The following is a 14879-nucleotide window of genomic DNA, read 5'->3' as shown; positions in this document are numbered from 1 at the left end:
TTCCCCATGTTATTTCTCCCCCCCCCACTGTTCCTCAGACGTTCTTGTTAACTGCTGGAAATGGCCCACCTTCATTATCACCATAAAAGGTTTTCCTCCTTCCCTGCCACCCCCTTCCTGCTGGTAATAGCTTATCTTCAGTGATCGCTCTCCTTACAGTGTGTATGATAAAACCCATTGTTTCATGTTCTGTGTGTGTGTATATAAATCTCCCCATGTATTTTCCACTGAATGCATCCGATGAAGTGAGCTGTAGCTCATGAAAGCTTATGCTCAAATAAATTTGTTAGTCTCTAAGGTGCCACAAGTCCTCCTTTTCTTTTTACATAAGAAGAGGAGCCTGAGCCTTTGACTTCTTTTGGTGGCTGTATATTCAGCCACTCAGTGTGACTACTGAATTCTCTCTTATAAAGGTGTGCAAGACAGGAAATCATTAGCACCATATGACATCAAAAGCCAGTAAAGTCCTCTGCAAGTCCGCTTCCTGCCCAAGTGACTCCTAGACCCAGATACTGTAATGATATGGGCCACAAAAATTCCTAGATATAGGAGGTACAGATGGACACTGACTTCTGGCCCATTTCTAAACCAGTGTGGTACTTTGTATCTGAAGTCTTGGGGCATCCAGGGATTCGCTATGCATCCAGGAGTAGAAGATAAAGCAGAATGGAGACGTGCATGAGAGTATTCTTGTTTTTATCACTGGAATCCAATGGTTTCACAATAAAATATATACAGTCCTTCTGCATGTTAATTCTCTGGTGAATTATTTTAATTGTAGATTTCAGCACAAGTTTAGTGATTTTTTTCATAAAGAAATGGTGAGATTAGGTGTCTTATAATTGGATCCCCCAGCAAACCCCTCTGTGGTCTCCCCTTTGGACAGTGAAGCTCTGGCAGTTTTTCGGCTGTGCCCCCCATGCAGGATGTGCATTTACTTGTCATCTCTCAGCCCACAACTTATTGTGCACTGTCCCCTCCCCCGGATCACAGCATCACAAGTGCATTCTTTCTCTGGTTAAAGCACACCTCTGAATGTGATGCAGATTTTTCCGTGCTGGCATGTATTGTGTGCAGAGTAATGCAGCTTATAAATCCCCAGTTTAGCTGCCAAACCTAGCTGTAGCCTGATTGGATCTTTCCTTTTTGCACTAGCTGGATTAAATTTGGGGATGCTGCTGTTGCTGTTGGGTCTCCTCCTTTGATGATTCCTCCATATGCCTACCTGTCTCCCCCCTTAATGATTTAACATATTTCCTGCCAAGTGTTTTTTTGGCATACCTCAAGAAACCAGAGATTTAGCACACAATCAAATCCCCCTTCTGGAGAAACACTCCCCCTCCCTCTATGCTAGGGTTGATTTTTTTTTTTCAAATGGATTTCAGCCCATTTATCCAGAATTAAGCTCCTGCAGATTTTAATTTGCTGACATTTTCATCTGTTTCGTTGTGGATGGCAGGGATAATGCATATGCTGTGCCAGTTCCTCACTGCACTCAGTCCCCTTGCCCATATGGTTGGTGTACATAGTAAAGTGCACAGTTTTAGTTCTGCTCAGATATGATGAAATACAGCAGCAAGAGGGAAAGATGAGCTGCCTTGGGTAAGTAACAAATGAGACCTTTCCTAGGGGAGTCAGGGGGCGGAACTGGAATGATTTTTAATAACTTAATTCCGTAATCTAATGATAACACCGGACACTGCAAAAACTCAGCCAGCGAAAGTTAATTAATGCTAAACATCCTCCCTGTACAAGGGCTTCCGTCAGAGGTGACTTGTTGGGTCAGTGGGACTCAGTCAAGTAGAGGGAGATAGGGAAACTTTTTCCTCTATTCCTCAGGCACTTGGTCTTTTTAAACAGTGACTCCAGACAATGGAACTCACTTGTTAGTTGGGAAACACCTCCAGGTTGAACTTGGGTATGGGTGTGTGGAGGTGAGGGTGTCACACATTTAAGTTAGAAAGTGACTGTGTTGTGATTTTGGTTTGTTTGGGGTCAGCTGGGATCCCAACAGTGTGTGAGCCTCTGGGTTCTTTCATTTCACAACTGTTTTTATTACACGGAGGAGTTGCAGTATCAGCAGGGAAGTGTTAGGTTGCAGCACATCTCTTCCTGATACTTCCTAATGCTGTCTCAGAATGCAGCAAATCCGATGAAGTGAGCTGTAGCTCATGAAAGCTTATGCTCAAATAAATTTGTTAGTCTCTAAGGTGCCACAAGTCCTCCTTTTCTTTTTGCGAATACAGACTAACACGGCTGCTACACTTAAATCTGTCTCAGAATGACTGAGTGTCTTTTCCCAGATACTTTAAAGGGACACTCAACTTACAAATCAGTGTTGTAAAGAAACAGATTTCTTTCTTAAGTTACTAACAGCATTTTAGTGCCTTAAAAATCCAGTGAACTTGTCACTCTTTCTGCTCTTTGTTAACATTTTGCATTTCTCTTGGCTTGGACAGTGAACATCAGTGAAGTCGCAGTCACTTTTCGTTATTGTCTGTTTCGCTTTTAGGTGCCCAGTACAGTAGTGTTTGGGTATAAAAACAACCATTTTAATTCAAGTTGTTAAGTTGTGGAAATGTTTAACCCTATCACAATCTGCTTGTTTGAAATTGGACATTAATTGACTCTTTCTATTGCTCTTCAGTGTTATAAAAGCTTGTTTTTACAAACTATAAATGTCCCTTTAACTTGGGGCTTGAATAGCTGAATGTGTGTAGTGCAGGGTATGTTCAGTTTCTAATCTTCCTGTCTATTCCACTGACCTCAGAACATATTTGTTCATTAGATGATAACTCTAGGGATGTTATGCAGCTTATTATACATTTTTGTGCACTTTCTTGACATCTTTTCCTCAGGCTGTATTTTAGTGTAAGGTCGTATTCAGCGGTACAGTGTATTACTGGTACTTTCTTTATTGTAAACTATTTGTTTGCTTTTTAAGCAACCTACATTTGTTGGGAGAAAACCAAACAGTGTATTCCATGAACAACCCCCCTTCCAGGGAGATGGGAGTATGAGTGATTTTTTTTTTATCACAGTCATTTTAGATTGCTGACAAAGATTAAACCTCTACCCATCAGGGATTCTTCTATTACTGAAGAGATTCCACTAAGTTCATTTTAATAATGGTTCAGACACAATCTATTTTTCTCAGCTTGTTCTTCACAGCAATAAAATTGCTTGGAATGTCACAGTATTAAACTTCTCCAGCCATCTGTGACACTCACTGGATAAGAAATTTAATTTTAGCTAGAGGGATTTATATATTTTAGATTGTGCCATTTTCCCCACTCCCCCCACCCAAAGATCTGCTCCTCTGAGATATGATGGATGTTTTCTCTGTTTTTATGTGGAAATACTGCTAGTAAGAGAGAGAGACAATATCCCCATTGGATTTGCTTTATTTTGTCTTGCTGATTTTGTACAGAATTTAGAACTTCAAACCAAATAACGCTCTCATCTTGTCTAAAAATCCATGCAGATCCTCTGTGAAATTCTGTGTAAAGCAGGAAAGATAAAGGAGGAAAAGCAGCTTCTTGCTTATTTCCCTTTAAAAACTCACTAATCTTCTAGTCAGACATATGTTAAATGACCAAAAAAGGAATTAGGGCAGCAGAAGAGGTATCTGCAACTGGATAGCAAGAATCAAAATGACTGGGAGTGAGGCTCCTTTTACACTGGGGAAAGTTCAAATAGGTTATGACCAGTATGACCCAGTGTAAACTTTCCTGTGAAGATACTGCTCTTTGTTTTGACAGTCCTTTCTCATGGTGTCAGGAATGGTTTGATCAAAACAGATAGCAGGTTATATTTTTTTTAATGATTTGTAACTTTTATGTAAGAAAGTAATTGTTCGATTCAAAAATGTTTTTAGTTTTCTGTAAATGAAACAGTCATGGGAAGTTGAGTTAGTTGTTATTTCCAGACCATGGAGTTTAAAAAACAGACTAGACCCTGAATAGAGCAACATGATTGGACATGCTTGGAAGAAGCTGTTGCTGATACACAGCAAGCCTTTAGAGTTAGAAATGCATTTACATGTATTTACTTCCTTGGAGGGATGGCATATTTTCACAAAACCCGGAGCCCCCTTTCTACCATACTGAAATGTCACTTCTAAAAGCAGAAGTAAGGAGCCCACGTCTCCTCTCACTTCCAGCAGTTTTACATCAGTAACGCTCCACTAACTTCCAGAGACAGACTCCATCTTTTCATTGGTATATGTGAGTAGAGGATCAGGCCCACTCTTTTCAGTTTTAGTCTGTGGGGGGCATAACTGCTACTTGCCTGTCCATGGGAGTGCAGGCTGCTCTACCCTTCAGGGGGAAGGACGTGCACAGCTGCACCAGTACCCGGGGCTCACTGAGGACTGCTTTGGCCCCTCATGTAATTTAAAGCAACCTGAGGGCTGCTTTAATTTATGTTGGCAGAAACAATCCTTTAGGGTCTGTTATCATAGAATCATAGAATATCAGGGTTGGAAGGGACCTCAGGACGTCATCTAGTCCAACCCCCTCCTCAAAGCAGGACCAATCCCCAACTAAATTATCCCAGCCAGGGCTTTGACAAGCCTGACCTTAAAAACTTCAAAGGAAGGAGATTCCAGTTATGGACTGCAGCATGGTCTGGCCACACTTTTGCCAACCCTCTGCCTGCTCCCCGTCTCCCTATCAAGCCAGTTATCCTGTCCTTACAGCAGGAGAATCCCCAGCTACCTTGGCAGGGCTGTTTCGTGCTGGCTAAGGCTGAGGATTGTCAGAACCCTGGCTCTATCTCCCCTTATACTTTAGGGAAGTTTGGATTCTAATAGGACCCATGTCTAAATTAAGTAAAAGGAATTCAGATTGTGGACTTTGGACTCTCCTATGAATTCCTTCTGGGAATGGAGGCATGATGGAGGACTGAGAGAGGACTCATGGCCTGATTCCATGTTAACCTTGTCTCTGGTGTAGTGCTTTACATCAATGCAAAGGGGATGCAAGGCACTACTATTCAGATTGGGTGTGTTTTACCCCCATTTGGCACTGGTGTAAATGAATGCCCGAGGTGCAGGGCAATGGAGAATAAGGCCCTTGGAGTCTGGATCCCGATCCCGATCCTTTGCTCTCTCAGTGCACGGGGGCACCGTAGATGGCATGCAGTAGGAGTCCGAACAGAAGGAGCTGCAGATGGTAATGAGGAAGGTGCTGGGCAAAGTGATGTGTGGGAGCTGACTGCAAACACTCAGTTTCACCAGCTAAGCAGCACCTGCCTGCAGGAACCAGTCAGCCTGCTAGAACCTGCTGATCTGTTATGAGGGAAACAAGTCAGCCTGCTCTCCTAACTTTGTGATCTACAGATAAGTCAAACCAGTTCATCTCCAGTGTAACATCCCCTTCACAGAGACCAGGTTTGCTAGCGTCTGCCTCACAAGATACCTTTGAGCCTTGCTGGTACTCTTTCCCAGATTGAGTGGTTTCTCACTGTGGTATATGTATTTCATAGTGTGGGAGGGCCTCCATGCAGCATTCAGAATACTACGAAGTGCTGCTGGCTACTGTCAGAATTCTGAGGTGCAGCCTATGGAGGTGTTTGGTCCCAGTGTGCCTGCTCTGTCATGACCTGAGGGGTTCTTGTTTGGTTCCAGATGGAGGGTGTGAAAGCACAGGGCCTAGAATAGGATGACCAGACAGCAAATGTGAAAAATTGGGACAGGGAATGGGGGGTAATAGGAGGCTATATAAGAAAAAGACCCAAAAATTGGGACTGTCCCTATAAAATTGGGACATCTGGCACCCTAGCCTAGAAAGAGGCAGTATGAAGTAGGGGAACCAAAAGAAGGTAGAGTGTCTGCAGAAATAACCCCCTTCCCCTCTTCCACAAAAGTCTAGACTGATTGATTGGAAACAGGCAGGCTGCAGCTGCTGTTGGCAGAGCCTGCACTCATGGGAAAGGTAGGAATTGTTCTAACTACACCACTGCAAAATAACTCTGAGAAAATGGCTCTAGAAGTTAGGTTGAAGCCTGGATGTGCGAACTGGCCATCTGCTTTGCAGTGGGGAATAAGTTTTGCTTTGGAGTAGGCTATAAAGGTAAGTCACCACCACAGACCCTGTGGGCTAGTCCACTACCTATGTATGTGGCACTTTTCTGTGCAGAGAGGGGCAAGATGTCCCTAGGGGTTAGCCTGCAGCCTGTGTGTGGTACTTGGCAGAGGAGGGGGACATAGTCATTGGGCCTCTGGAGGTGAGCCTGGAGCAGGGGGTAAATTGGTGCTTGATTCAAAGGGATTAGGTCACAGCCTATGAATGGTGCTTGGCATTGTTATTTGCTAAGCTTCTTAGAATAGATGGTTTCAGAGTAGCAGCCGTGTTAGTCTGTATTCGCAAAAAGAAAAGGAGTACTTGTGGCACCTTAGAGACTAACAAATTTATTAGAGCATAAGCTTTCGTGAGTGAGCTGTAGCTCACGAAAGCTTATGCTCTAATAAATTTCTTAGTCTCTAAGGTGCCACAAGTACTGCTTTTCTTTTTGTCTCAGGTATGTCTCTGAAGCAGGATTTTCAGAATTACCCTTCACAGTAGGACAACGCCACTTGATCAGAATGTATTAAACTACCTGAGCAGAAGGTGACATCAGTTTTGGTAGCTGAAAGGGATGTTACAAACCCATGTACTTCTCTGCTGATTCCTCCCAGACTCTGGAGCTCATGTAGTGACAAGTGAGAGCGCCCCAGGGAGCAGACTCCCATCTATTAATATGGGAGGTCACTCATTAATGAACACAAAGTGTTACAGTGGCTCCAGGGAAGCTCTTACTGGCCTTTTGTTCTGAGAGATGGTGTCACAGTGGCAATCAATAGTTATCTGAACAGAGAATGGCAGGGTGTGTGGGTACCTGGGAGAGAGGGAAGGAGGTATCACCTACTCCTCCTGGTTTTGATGCTCAAAGCAAAATATATGGACTCTGAACTGAATCACATCCAGCCCTCACCAGTTGGTGGGAGAGCCATTACCACCCAACAAGTGTGATTCTCCTCTGCACTGTATCTTGTATAGCCTTGTACACCTGTGTGAACTGGGAGGAGGGCTAAGAGGAAGAATAGGAGGAAGGAATCCCAGATGAGTCTCTTTTCTTGAAAAATATGAAGATATTGGACTTCTTTTGTTTAAACAATGCCCCATTATTATGCCTCCTTCAAAGCATTGAGCTAATTATTTGGATCAATAAAAACATGCTACATCAGCTTTATTGGCTATACAAATGATTCTGCTTATCTTGGTTAGTACCCTATGACATAACAGACTTCATTTGACCCTTTTCTAGCATTTAACAAGAAATCTGGAGCCTGTGTCTCTGCTCTCTTACACTGGAGCAGCACAAAGCAACTGGAGAGTAACAGCGTATTAGGGTCTGTGATTTCATTTCCACCTGTGCAACGTGAGTGTAAAACTCAGCCATGTTGGTATGGCAGCATTGTGCATTCGCTTTGCACTGGTGGGAGTTACTAGGTAAGGTGCAAGGCAGTGGAGAAATCAGGCTGCTGTTGTATTATAAAAATACACTGTGACACAGCACTTTGCAATACTTTGCATCCGATGAAGTGAGCTGTAGCTCACGAAAGCTTATGCTCAAATAAATTTGTTAGTCTCTAAGGTGCCACAAGTACTCCTTTTCTTTTTGCGAATACAGACTAACACGGCTGCTACTCTGAAACCTTGCAATACTGTGTATATTATGCTGCTAACTAGAGATGCTTATAGACTTCTTCTTCCCTAATTTCCTCCTTTCATTTTAACTGCTAAAATATTTTACCATTTTCCCTCTTCCTAAAAAAATATTTTGAGTTGCTGATACAAAAAGGCAGCCAGTGGTGACTGCTTTGGGGATCTCTCAAGATAAAGGGTTTTATAGAGAGGACTTTGGATTATGTTGGATAACTAGCTGAACGTGTGCTCCCAGTGTGATGCTGTGGCTAAGAGGGGTAAAGCAATTCTTGACTATATAAACCGGGGAATATTGAGTAGGAGTAAGGAGGTGGTGTTGCCTCTGTCTATAGGATTAGTGAGACTCTGACGGTTCTAGTGTCCACATTTCAAAAAGGATGTGAAAAACTGGAAAGGATTCAGAAAAGAGCTATAAGAATGATACAGGGTCTTGAAGACGTGCTTTACAGTGAGAGACTTAAGAAGCTCAATCTCATCTTGTCAAAGAGAATTTTAACAGGTGACTTGATCCCAATCTGTAAGTATCTACCTGGGGAGAAGATTTCTGATAGCAGAGGGCTCTTTAACTTAGCAGACAAAGACATAAGGAGCTCCAGTGGTTGGAAGTTGAAACTAGACAAATTGAGACTGGAATAAGGTGCAGTTTTTTAACACTGATGGTAATTAGCCATTGGAACAATTTACTAATGGATGTGTTGGGTTCTCCATTGCTTGGAGTCTCTAACTCAGGACTAGATACCTCTTTCTCAAAAAACCGCTCAAGGTTTTAACTCAACCAGAAGTTATGGACTTTATACAGGAATTACAGTGTGAAATTCTATGGGCTGTTATGCAGGAGTGGAGATTAGACTAGATGATTTTAACAGTTCCTTCAGACCTTACAAATCTAAGGATATTCTGGTTCTCCTGAAATCCTTATCCAGTTTGAATTCAGTCTTTATGCAGTCAAAGCTCCAACTGACGACTTTGGACAAAGGTTTGTATGAGTAAAGACGGGAAGGCCTGGTTCAGAACATCAGGATTTGACCCATTGTTCTCTGTTTTGATTTGCTTAGTTCTTCTTGGTTTATAAACAGCTATCACATAATGCCCAAGTCAGCATCTGTTCTCATGTGGAAAAGTGCCTTCATTTCTCTTTAATGATAATTATGGCCACATCTGCAAAACATCTGTGACTAAATGAATAATTGAGCCTTAAACTACAGGGGATAATAGTCTAGTGTACATAAAAATGCATTGTGTGAAAATTACAGTTCTGTGCTTGCTGCAGAAGCTGAAGTAATAATTTCCATTTGCAAATCCTTCTTGCGTAAAGCTTGTTTTGTAGAAGCTCTTATGTTCCTGGGTTGTTGTTGATGGCCTGATTCCAAGACAGGGACTGTAAACACATGCACATGTATTGCTGATTTTCTGTCCCTTCTGTTCTCCGGGATATGCAGGATCTTTACATGTTTCCATTATCTCTCTGAGCATACTTATAAAGAACATCCCCTGCCCCAACTACTTTAAGGCTTGGGGTATTTATCATGAGAGTATCCACTGAAGTGCTGCAGTGGAGGGGTGGTAGCGGTGGAACTTTGTTTTAATTCTCTTTAATAGTGTTCAGCTGCAAATAACAATTCCCATTAACCTCTTTTACTCGAAGTGAGCTGTAGCTCACGAAAGCTTATGCTCTAAGAAATTTGTTAGTCTCTAAGGTGCCACAAGTACTCCTTTTTTTTTTTTTTTTTTTTTTAAAACCTCTAGGGTACCTTGTGATACAGCCTCTGCTTTTAGGGGGATGGTGTGATATCATATGCAGAATCTGCATTTTGGAGAAGTGGCAAACACCACCATATCATAATACCAAGTCAAACCTTGACAATGTGGTGCAGTGGCACAGAAAATATATTTAGCTACTTCAAGTGCTTGGCGGCAGAATGCTTATGTCAGGAAGAGACACGGTTCTGTGAAAAGTCAAGTGGGACAACCCTAATATATGGCTTTGCGCATTAATTGGGCTATTTGTGAATTGAGAATGAACAACTTTAAGCGAGTACAGAAGGTAAAATGTGGCCCCAAATGTAGGTTTAGTAAAAAAGCTTTACAGACTAATACAAATTTTAGAAAGAATTTCTGTTTTAATCCCAGTGGAAACAGGTTTTCGTTTTTTAAACCATTAATTGTGCCCTGCAACATTTGCAGCTTACACATTGCAGCACTGGGCTACTGCATAAGAACCTGAAAGTGAAATTGGCTAGAATCCAAAAGTGAATATGAGTGACTGACAAATTAAAAAACTGGCATAAATTGTGAAAATTAAATTAGATTTTAGAAAATTAATTCAGTTTAATAACTTAGGCTCTTGCTGTATTTGTAACACAGGCAAGAATGTTTGCATAATAATAAGTGATTTATTTTTTTTACCTGGCAGTGTATGTTTAAGGCTGAAGTGTTTTTTCCAGGCTGGTAGCCCTATTGGAGGAATTTATATAGTACAACTCAGATGTAATCCAAATATAGTTCAGTGTTTTAATCCATTCTGAGACGTGTTTCTCTGCACAACTGACAGGCTCAGGGTCAAGTTGTTGTGATGATAAATCAAACATTTTTCATTTTTTATTCCCTTGATATCTACCTGAAGATAATTTCTTAGATTGGCAGCTCTGCGCCCTCTTTATTAAATAAATGAAATAATTTGCTGTGTAGAAAGACAACATTATTAAAATCAAGGGATTTTTTTTATATAGCTCTAAAGATTGGACTTCCCAACATGGCAGAAATGACTTGGAGGGCTGCTTTGCATAATGCAGCTTTTATATCTTGGGGCTGCAGTTGGACTTTCTAAAATTATGTTATCTTTACTGAATAAATAATGTACGCTGCAGCATAAATTTACATGGCACTTTACAACTCTGGATTAAGGCACTGAGGAGTGTGCAGTATAAAAGCTAAATCACCTCCCTTGACAGCATGGTAGAGAGAGGGCATGAAGCTGAGAGTGAGAGGAGGAGATAAAGGACTCAATCTTGCAAGATGTAGAGCACCTCCTTCCGGCCAGGGGATGAGGTTGTGGCAGCTCCTGGGATATGGCCAAGGAGAGCAAGCAGGTAGAAAGGCTGGGAAGAGGAGGGAAGGGGAGAATGCTGAAGCCCTCCTTCCTGCTGGTGTTGGGGTCGCTGCATACTCTTGGGTAATGGTGTAAAGAACAAGACTCAGCATTGCACTCAGCTCTGAATCACATTGGTCTCAAGTGGGCTTTTTTCAAAATGTAACAGTGATGAAATTGCATTCAGACATGAGGGTGAATGGATAGAAACACAGATAGGCTCCTGCTGTGTGCTTGAAACGCCACAAGAAAGGCAGTTGCTTCTTTGTCACCATTTCTCATTCTGAAATAGAGCTGGCGTGATCCTTCAGTGCTATTTTGAAACAGGAGTGTAAAGGGAGGAAATGTTATCATGACTGAGAGGGAGAGAGGAAAATAATCTGGAATGGGTTTAAATTGGTGATAGACCCTATATCAGTGCAGCAGTAGCTCCTGAAGAATCAGGGTTGGGAATAAAGCCGTCTGCTGAACAGATGTGAACCCATAGTCTTCCAGGCAAAAGAGGGCTCTGAACTGAGCCACAGGAGAAAAGCTCTGAAAACAGCTAAGCAATCCAGAGACTCTGGTTGCTGTTTTCCTTTAAGGCTTTTCACCCATTATAATGGCATGTAATTTAAACAGAAACACTTTAGAAGTCAACTAATTAGCACTATCACAGGCATCCCTCTGGAGTTCAGGAAGGATTGGTGCCCTCCTTTCTTTGCAGTAATGCTACAAGATAGCTTCCAGCTGGAACTACAGAGACAGTGTCTGCAGTTTTAAAGAAGGCAGGAGGCTTCCTTGCCTGGGTGTGGGGAGGCAGGGGATGGTCAAAAACATCTCTTGAGCCACTGGGCAAAATAAAAAGCAAAACAGACCTTAAAAGCAGAATTGATGAACAAGGAAAACCTTATTATGTGGTAAACCCCCAGCTCTGGGACAGAGAGTGCAAGAAACTAGACAAGAGGAAAGCGTGAAAGGGGAGACAGGAGAGGCTTATCCCAGGTATAGTTCATGGGCAAATGATCCATCTGGATACATATCCCTCAGCACTGAGGGAGGTGTAAAGTAACAGCAGGTGCACCGGCTGGTGTATGGTTTGTATTTGTTTGGATCTGACCGTGTCCTGGGTGTGATCCTAGTCTGACTGTCATCTGCCTGAGGATCTGAAGAATCTTCCTTTTGTTCCTATCACACGCTTACCAATGGGAAAGGACCGGAATTTCTCTCGACATTTTCGGTATGTCTTACTGATCTCTCTCTCTCTCCATTTATAATGCATGATGTTAGATTTAATGAGGATGTCTCATAATCTTTGGCAGAGCAGACTAATGGGTCCCACCCCCACAAAGAGCGTGAGGCTGATTTTACTAGTGACTTCTGTTGTTGCCGTTTTATTAAACTATATTCTTTAAACATATTCTCTTGTGTATCATGTTGTGAAGCAGGGAGGTGAGAGTCCCTCCTGATATGGCTCTTGGCTGACTGTAATGGGAATATTGTTGTACGTTACCAGAGAGATACTGAGAAATTGAAGGGAGTTAAAAGAAAAAACAACAATAAAAAATTCAGGGGACTGGAGGGATTGGGGAAAGATTCAAAGAGCTGAATGCATCTGGTTTGGTTAAGCCAAGTACACAACAGAAGTCTGAGGTATGTAATCGCTGAAGATGAGGAGAAATTATTTAGAATGATACATAATATAGGCGTAACGGGATGAAACTAGGAAAGGGAAAAATTTGGCTGAATATCAAGGGAAAAACATCCCGACAGTGAGATGTATCAGGCTGTGGAACAGTTTCCCCAAGGGAAGGGATGGAAAGATCCATTGCTTCGGATTCTTAGAACTAGACTGGTTGGAATTCTAGGAATGAAAATACTGACAAGCACAATCTTGCACTGTTAGGAAGCTGGACTGGATAATCTCATAGGGTTTTTTCCATCCCTAACCTCTCTGATTGAATCCTTATCTCCAGTGGAGGTGCCGTTCTTAGCTATAGAGTCAGCACTAATTGACTTGGAGCTCTGAACAAGCTTCAGGCTTCTCTGTTTGATAACTGTGGTCAGTATTTGTTCCCAGTCTTTCATCTGAACCTTACTGGAGGTAAGGACTGTGGAGTCTAAACTGCACTGAAAGTCTGCAGTTCAGAAACCATACCTGACACAGAAATCACAGCAAACTGGTTCTGGTTCATACATGATTAGTGCACACCTGTTTCTGAATCTTTTTCAAGGTGCTCCACTGGGTAAGGGAATAGTGGGAAGGAAGGAAATACCTTGTCCGTGAAATATAATTGGAGCAATGGAATTTTCCTATATTAAGAGAGAGAAATCACTACAGCCTGTTTTGTGAGTTTTTAAAAGAGTGAGCATAATACATTTACTGCAAATTCTTTGCTCATATTAATTAAACAAGGAAAAACAAGTGGTCCTTAGATACTATGGTGACAGGGGTTTTATAAAGATCCAGGTTAGACAAAAACGACAATTACTTTTAAAATAACACCGCCTTGTTACATGTGTGTTTGGCTCTGAAGCTGGGAACATGCATCCCACAGGTACACAGTACACATCTATTGCAGAGTGAGCTTTGTAAGAGGAGTCTGGGCGGACACAAACCTCCAAAGCCTTGTCTATCCTGAGAAATTTAACTGAGTTAGAACATGTTAACTAACATTTTTTAAATAGCACAATATGAAAAGCAATTTTATCCTTCATATGGACCAGTATGGTCATGTTTAAAAGTGTTTATCACACACTTACCTAACAGATTTTAAACCTGACTGTCCTTGTTCACACCAAGGGAAAACTCATGTAATGTCAGTTTGGTTAAAACGTGTTAACCATCACGTGTTCTGACAATGTATTTCCCACAAGGCCAAAGAGCTATGCTCTACGGTCGGGCCCAGTGGCAGGACCCCAGCTGTGGGAGATACCTTACCAAAGAAGATGAGATGCGTCTAACCCTGACCATGTTCATATCTAGGTGCAACGTAAAGCCTTCTTCCAGTAACAGCAGTTTCCCTGGCCCAACCAACAATCAGGGAGATAGCTGGGGAGGCAGCAGAATGCAAGAACGAAAGCGAAAAGCCAAAACTACTCCCAGGCTTGTGGACACAGGGAACAAAGGGAGCTGTGAAAATATTGCCACTTAGGGCTTGCTCAGTGCTGTGCTTAATTGTGGTACATGGCATAGTTACCACGTGACCACGTGATGGGCACCTTACAAAAACCCAGGGTAGATTGAAGAGTGAGCAAACTCAGGGGCATGGATGCCCCATGCATTTTTTTTTCATCCCATTGACCTGCACATATTGTGGTGGTTGCCACAGAGCAGCTGCACATCATCAGACTGGCCTTTCATGCTAGATTTACACAGCTCTACTCCAGCTTTGGGGGGGGGGGGTGTGAGTGAAAGGAGGGTTAGTTTCAAGCCCCTATATATTTTGGACTCTAAATACAAACATGGAAGCTATTACCTTCCTCTTTGTATAATCAGTCAGCAGTTTCCAGTGCAGAGTATAGAGTCAGCCTAGGGCACTTGGGTCCTGAACCCTGGGCTCCCCTATCACTAGGTCATCTGGTCAGTTTGTGTTATGAAAATGCAGAACATTTGGAGAGCCTGTATCAGTGAGCCACCCTGTTAGCAGCTGCTGGAGCCTTGTCTAAAGCTGCTGGCTAAATACTGTTGACACATGGGGTCAGGTGTAGCTCTTTAGACTCCACCCTGAATGTATGGGAGATGGTAGTAGCCCTCGGGAAGAGGGGGTTAGGCTCTGGTTCCCACCAGAGTGGAAAGAAGTGTAACAGATTTTAGGCCTGAGGAAAGGAGCCCTAGAGGCTGCCAATCTGGGGTCAGGGAGTGTCATTTTGGAATTAATTTTTTTGTCAATGAAACCAGAACCAGGGCAAGGGTTTTCAACTCGAAAATAAATGTGAAGAGCTGTTCAGGAGCTGGATGGGGACGATACCAGCACCAGGGCTTGAGATCCCTATGAGCAGAATGGAATGGTATTTTATGTCATATAAAGATGATGCAGTGCAGGGCTTGGAGCAATGTTTCTGTATCACCAAAGTACTGCAGTAAATTGATGCAATCTGGG

The 14879-nt window shown here is 42.4% G+C and overlaps 1 protein-coding gene across 6 annotated transcripts in view; it reads left to right on the top strand.

The window, feature by feature from the left end:
- Positions 1-14879, top strand: part of LOC119862907 (Grid2 interacting protein) — a 114999-nt gene that overhangs the window by 50760 nt on the left and 49360 nt on the right. The window contains exon 1 of one of the 6 annotated variants that reach the window (XM_043493770.1): positions 1279-1602. The exons of the other annotated variants lie outside the window; for them this stretch is intronic. Coding sequence (XP_043349705.1) covers positions 1589-1602 — 14 coding nt within the window. The 5' untranslated portion in view covers positions 1279-1588. Of the gene's footprint in view, positions 1-1278; positions 1603-14879 lie in introns of those variants that run through there. 6 annotated transcript variants of the gene reach the window in all.

The sequence above is a fragment of the Dermochelys coriacea genome, chromosome 10, assembly GCF_009764565.3.
Source record: "Dermochelys coriacea isolate rDerCor1 chromosome 10, rDerCor1.pri.v4, whole genome shotgun sequence".
Taxonomy (NCBI): Eukaryota; Metazoa; Chordata; order Testudines; family Dermochelyidae; genus Dermochelys; species Dermochelys coriacea.
The sequence above is the reverse complement of the archived record's forward strand: the minus strand, read 5'-3'. Positions and strand labels throughout refer to the sequence as shown.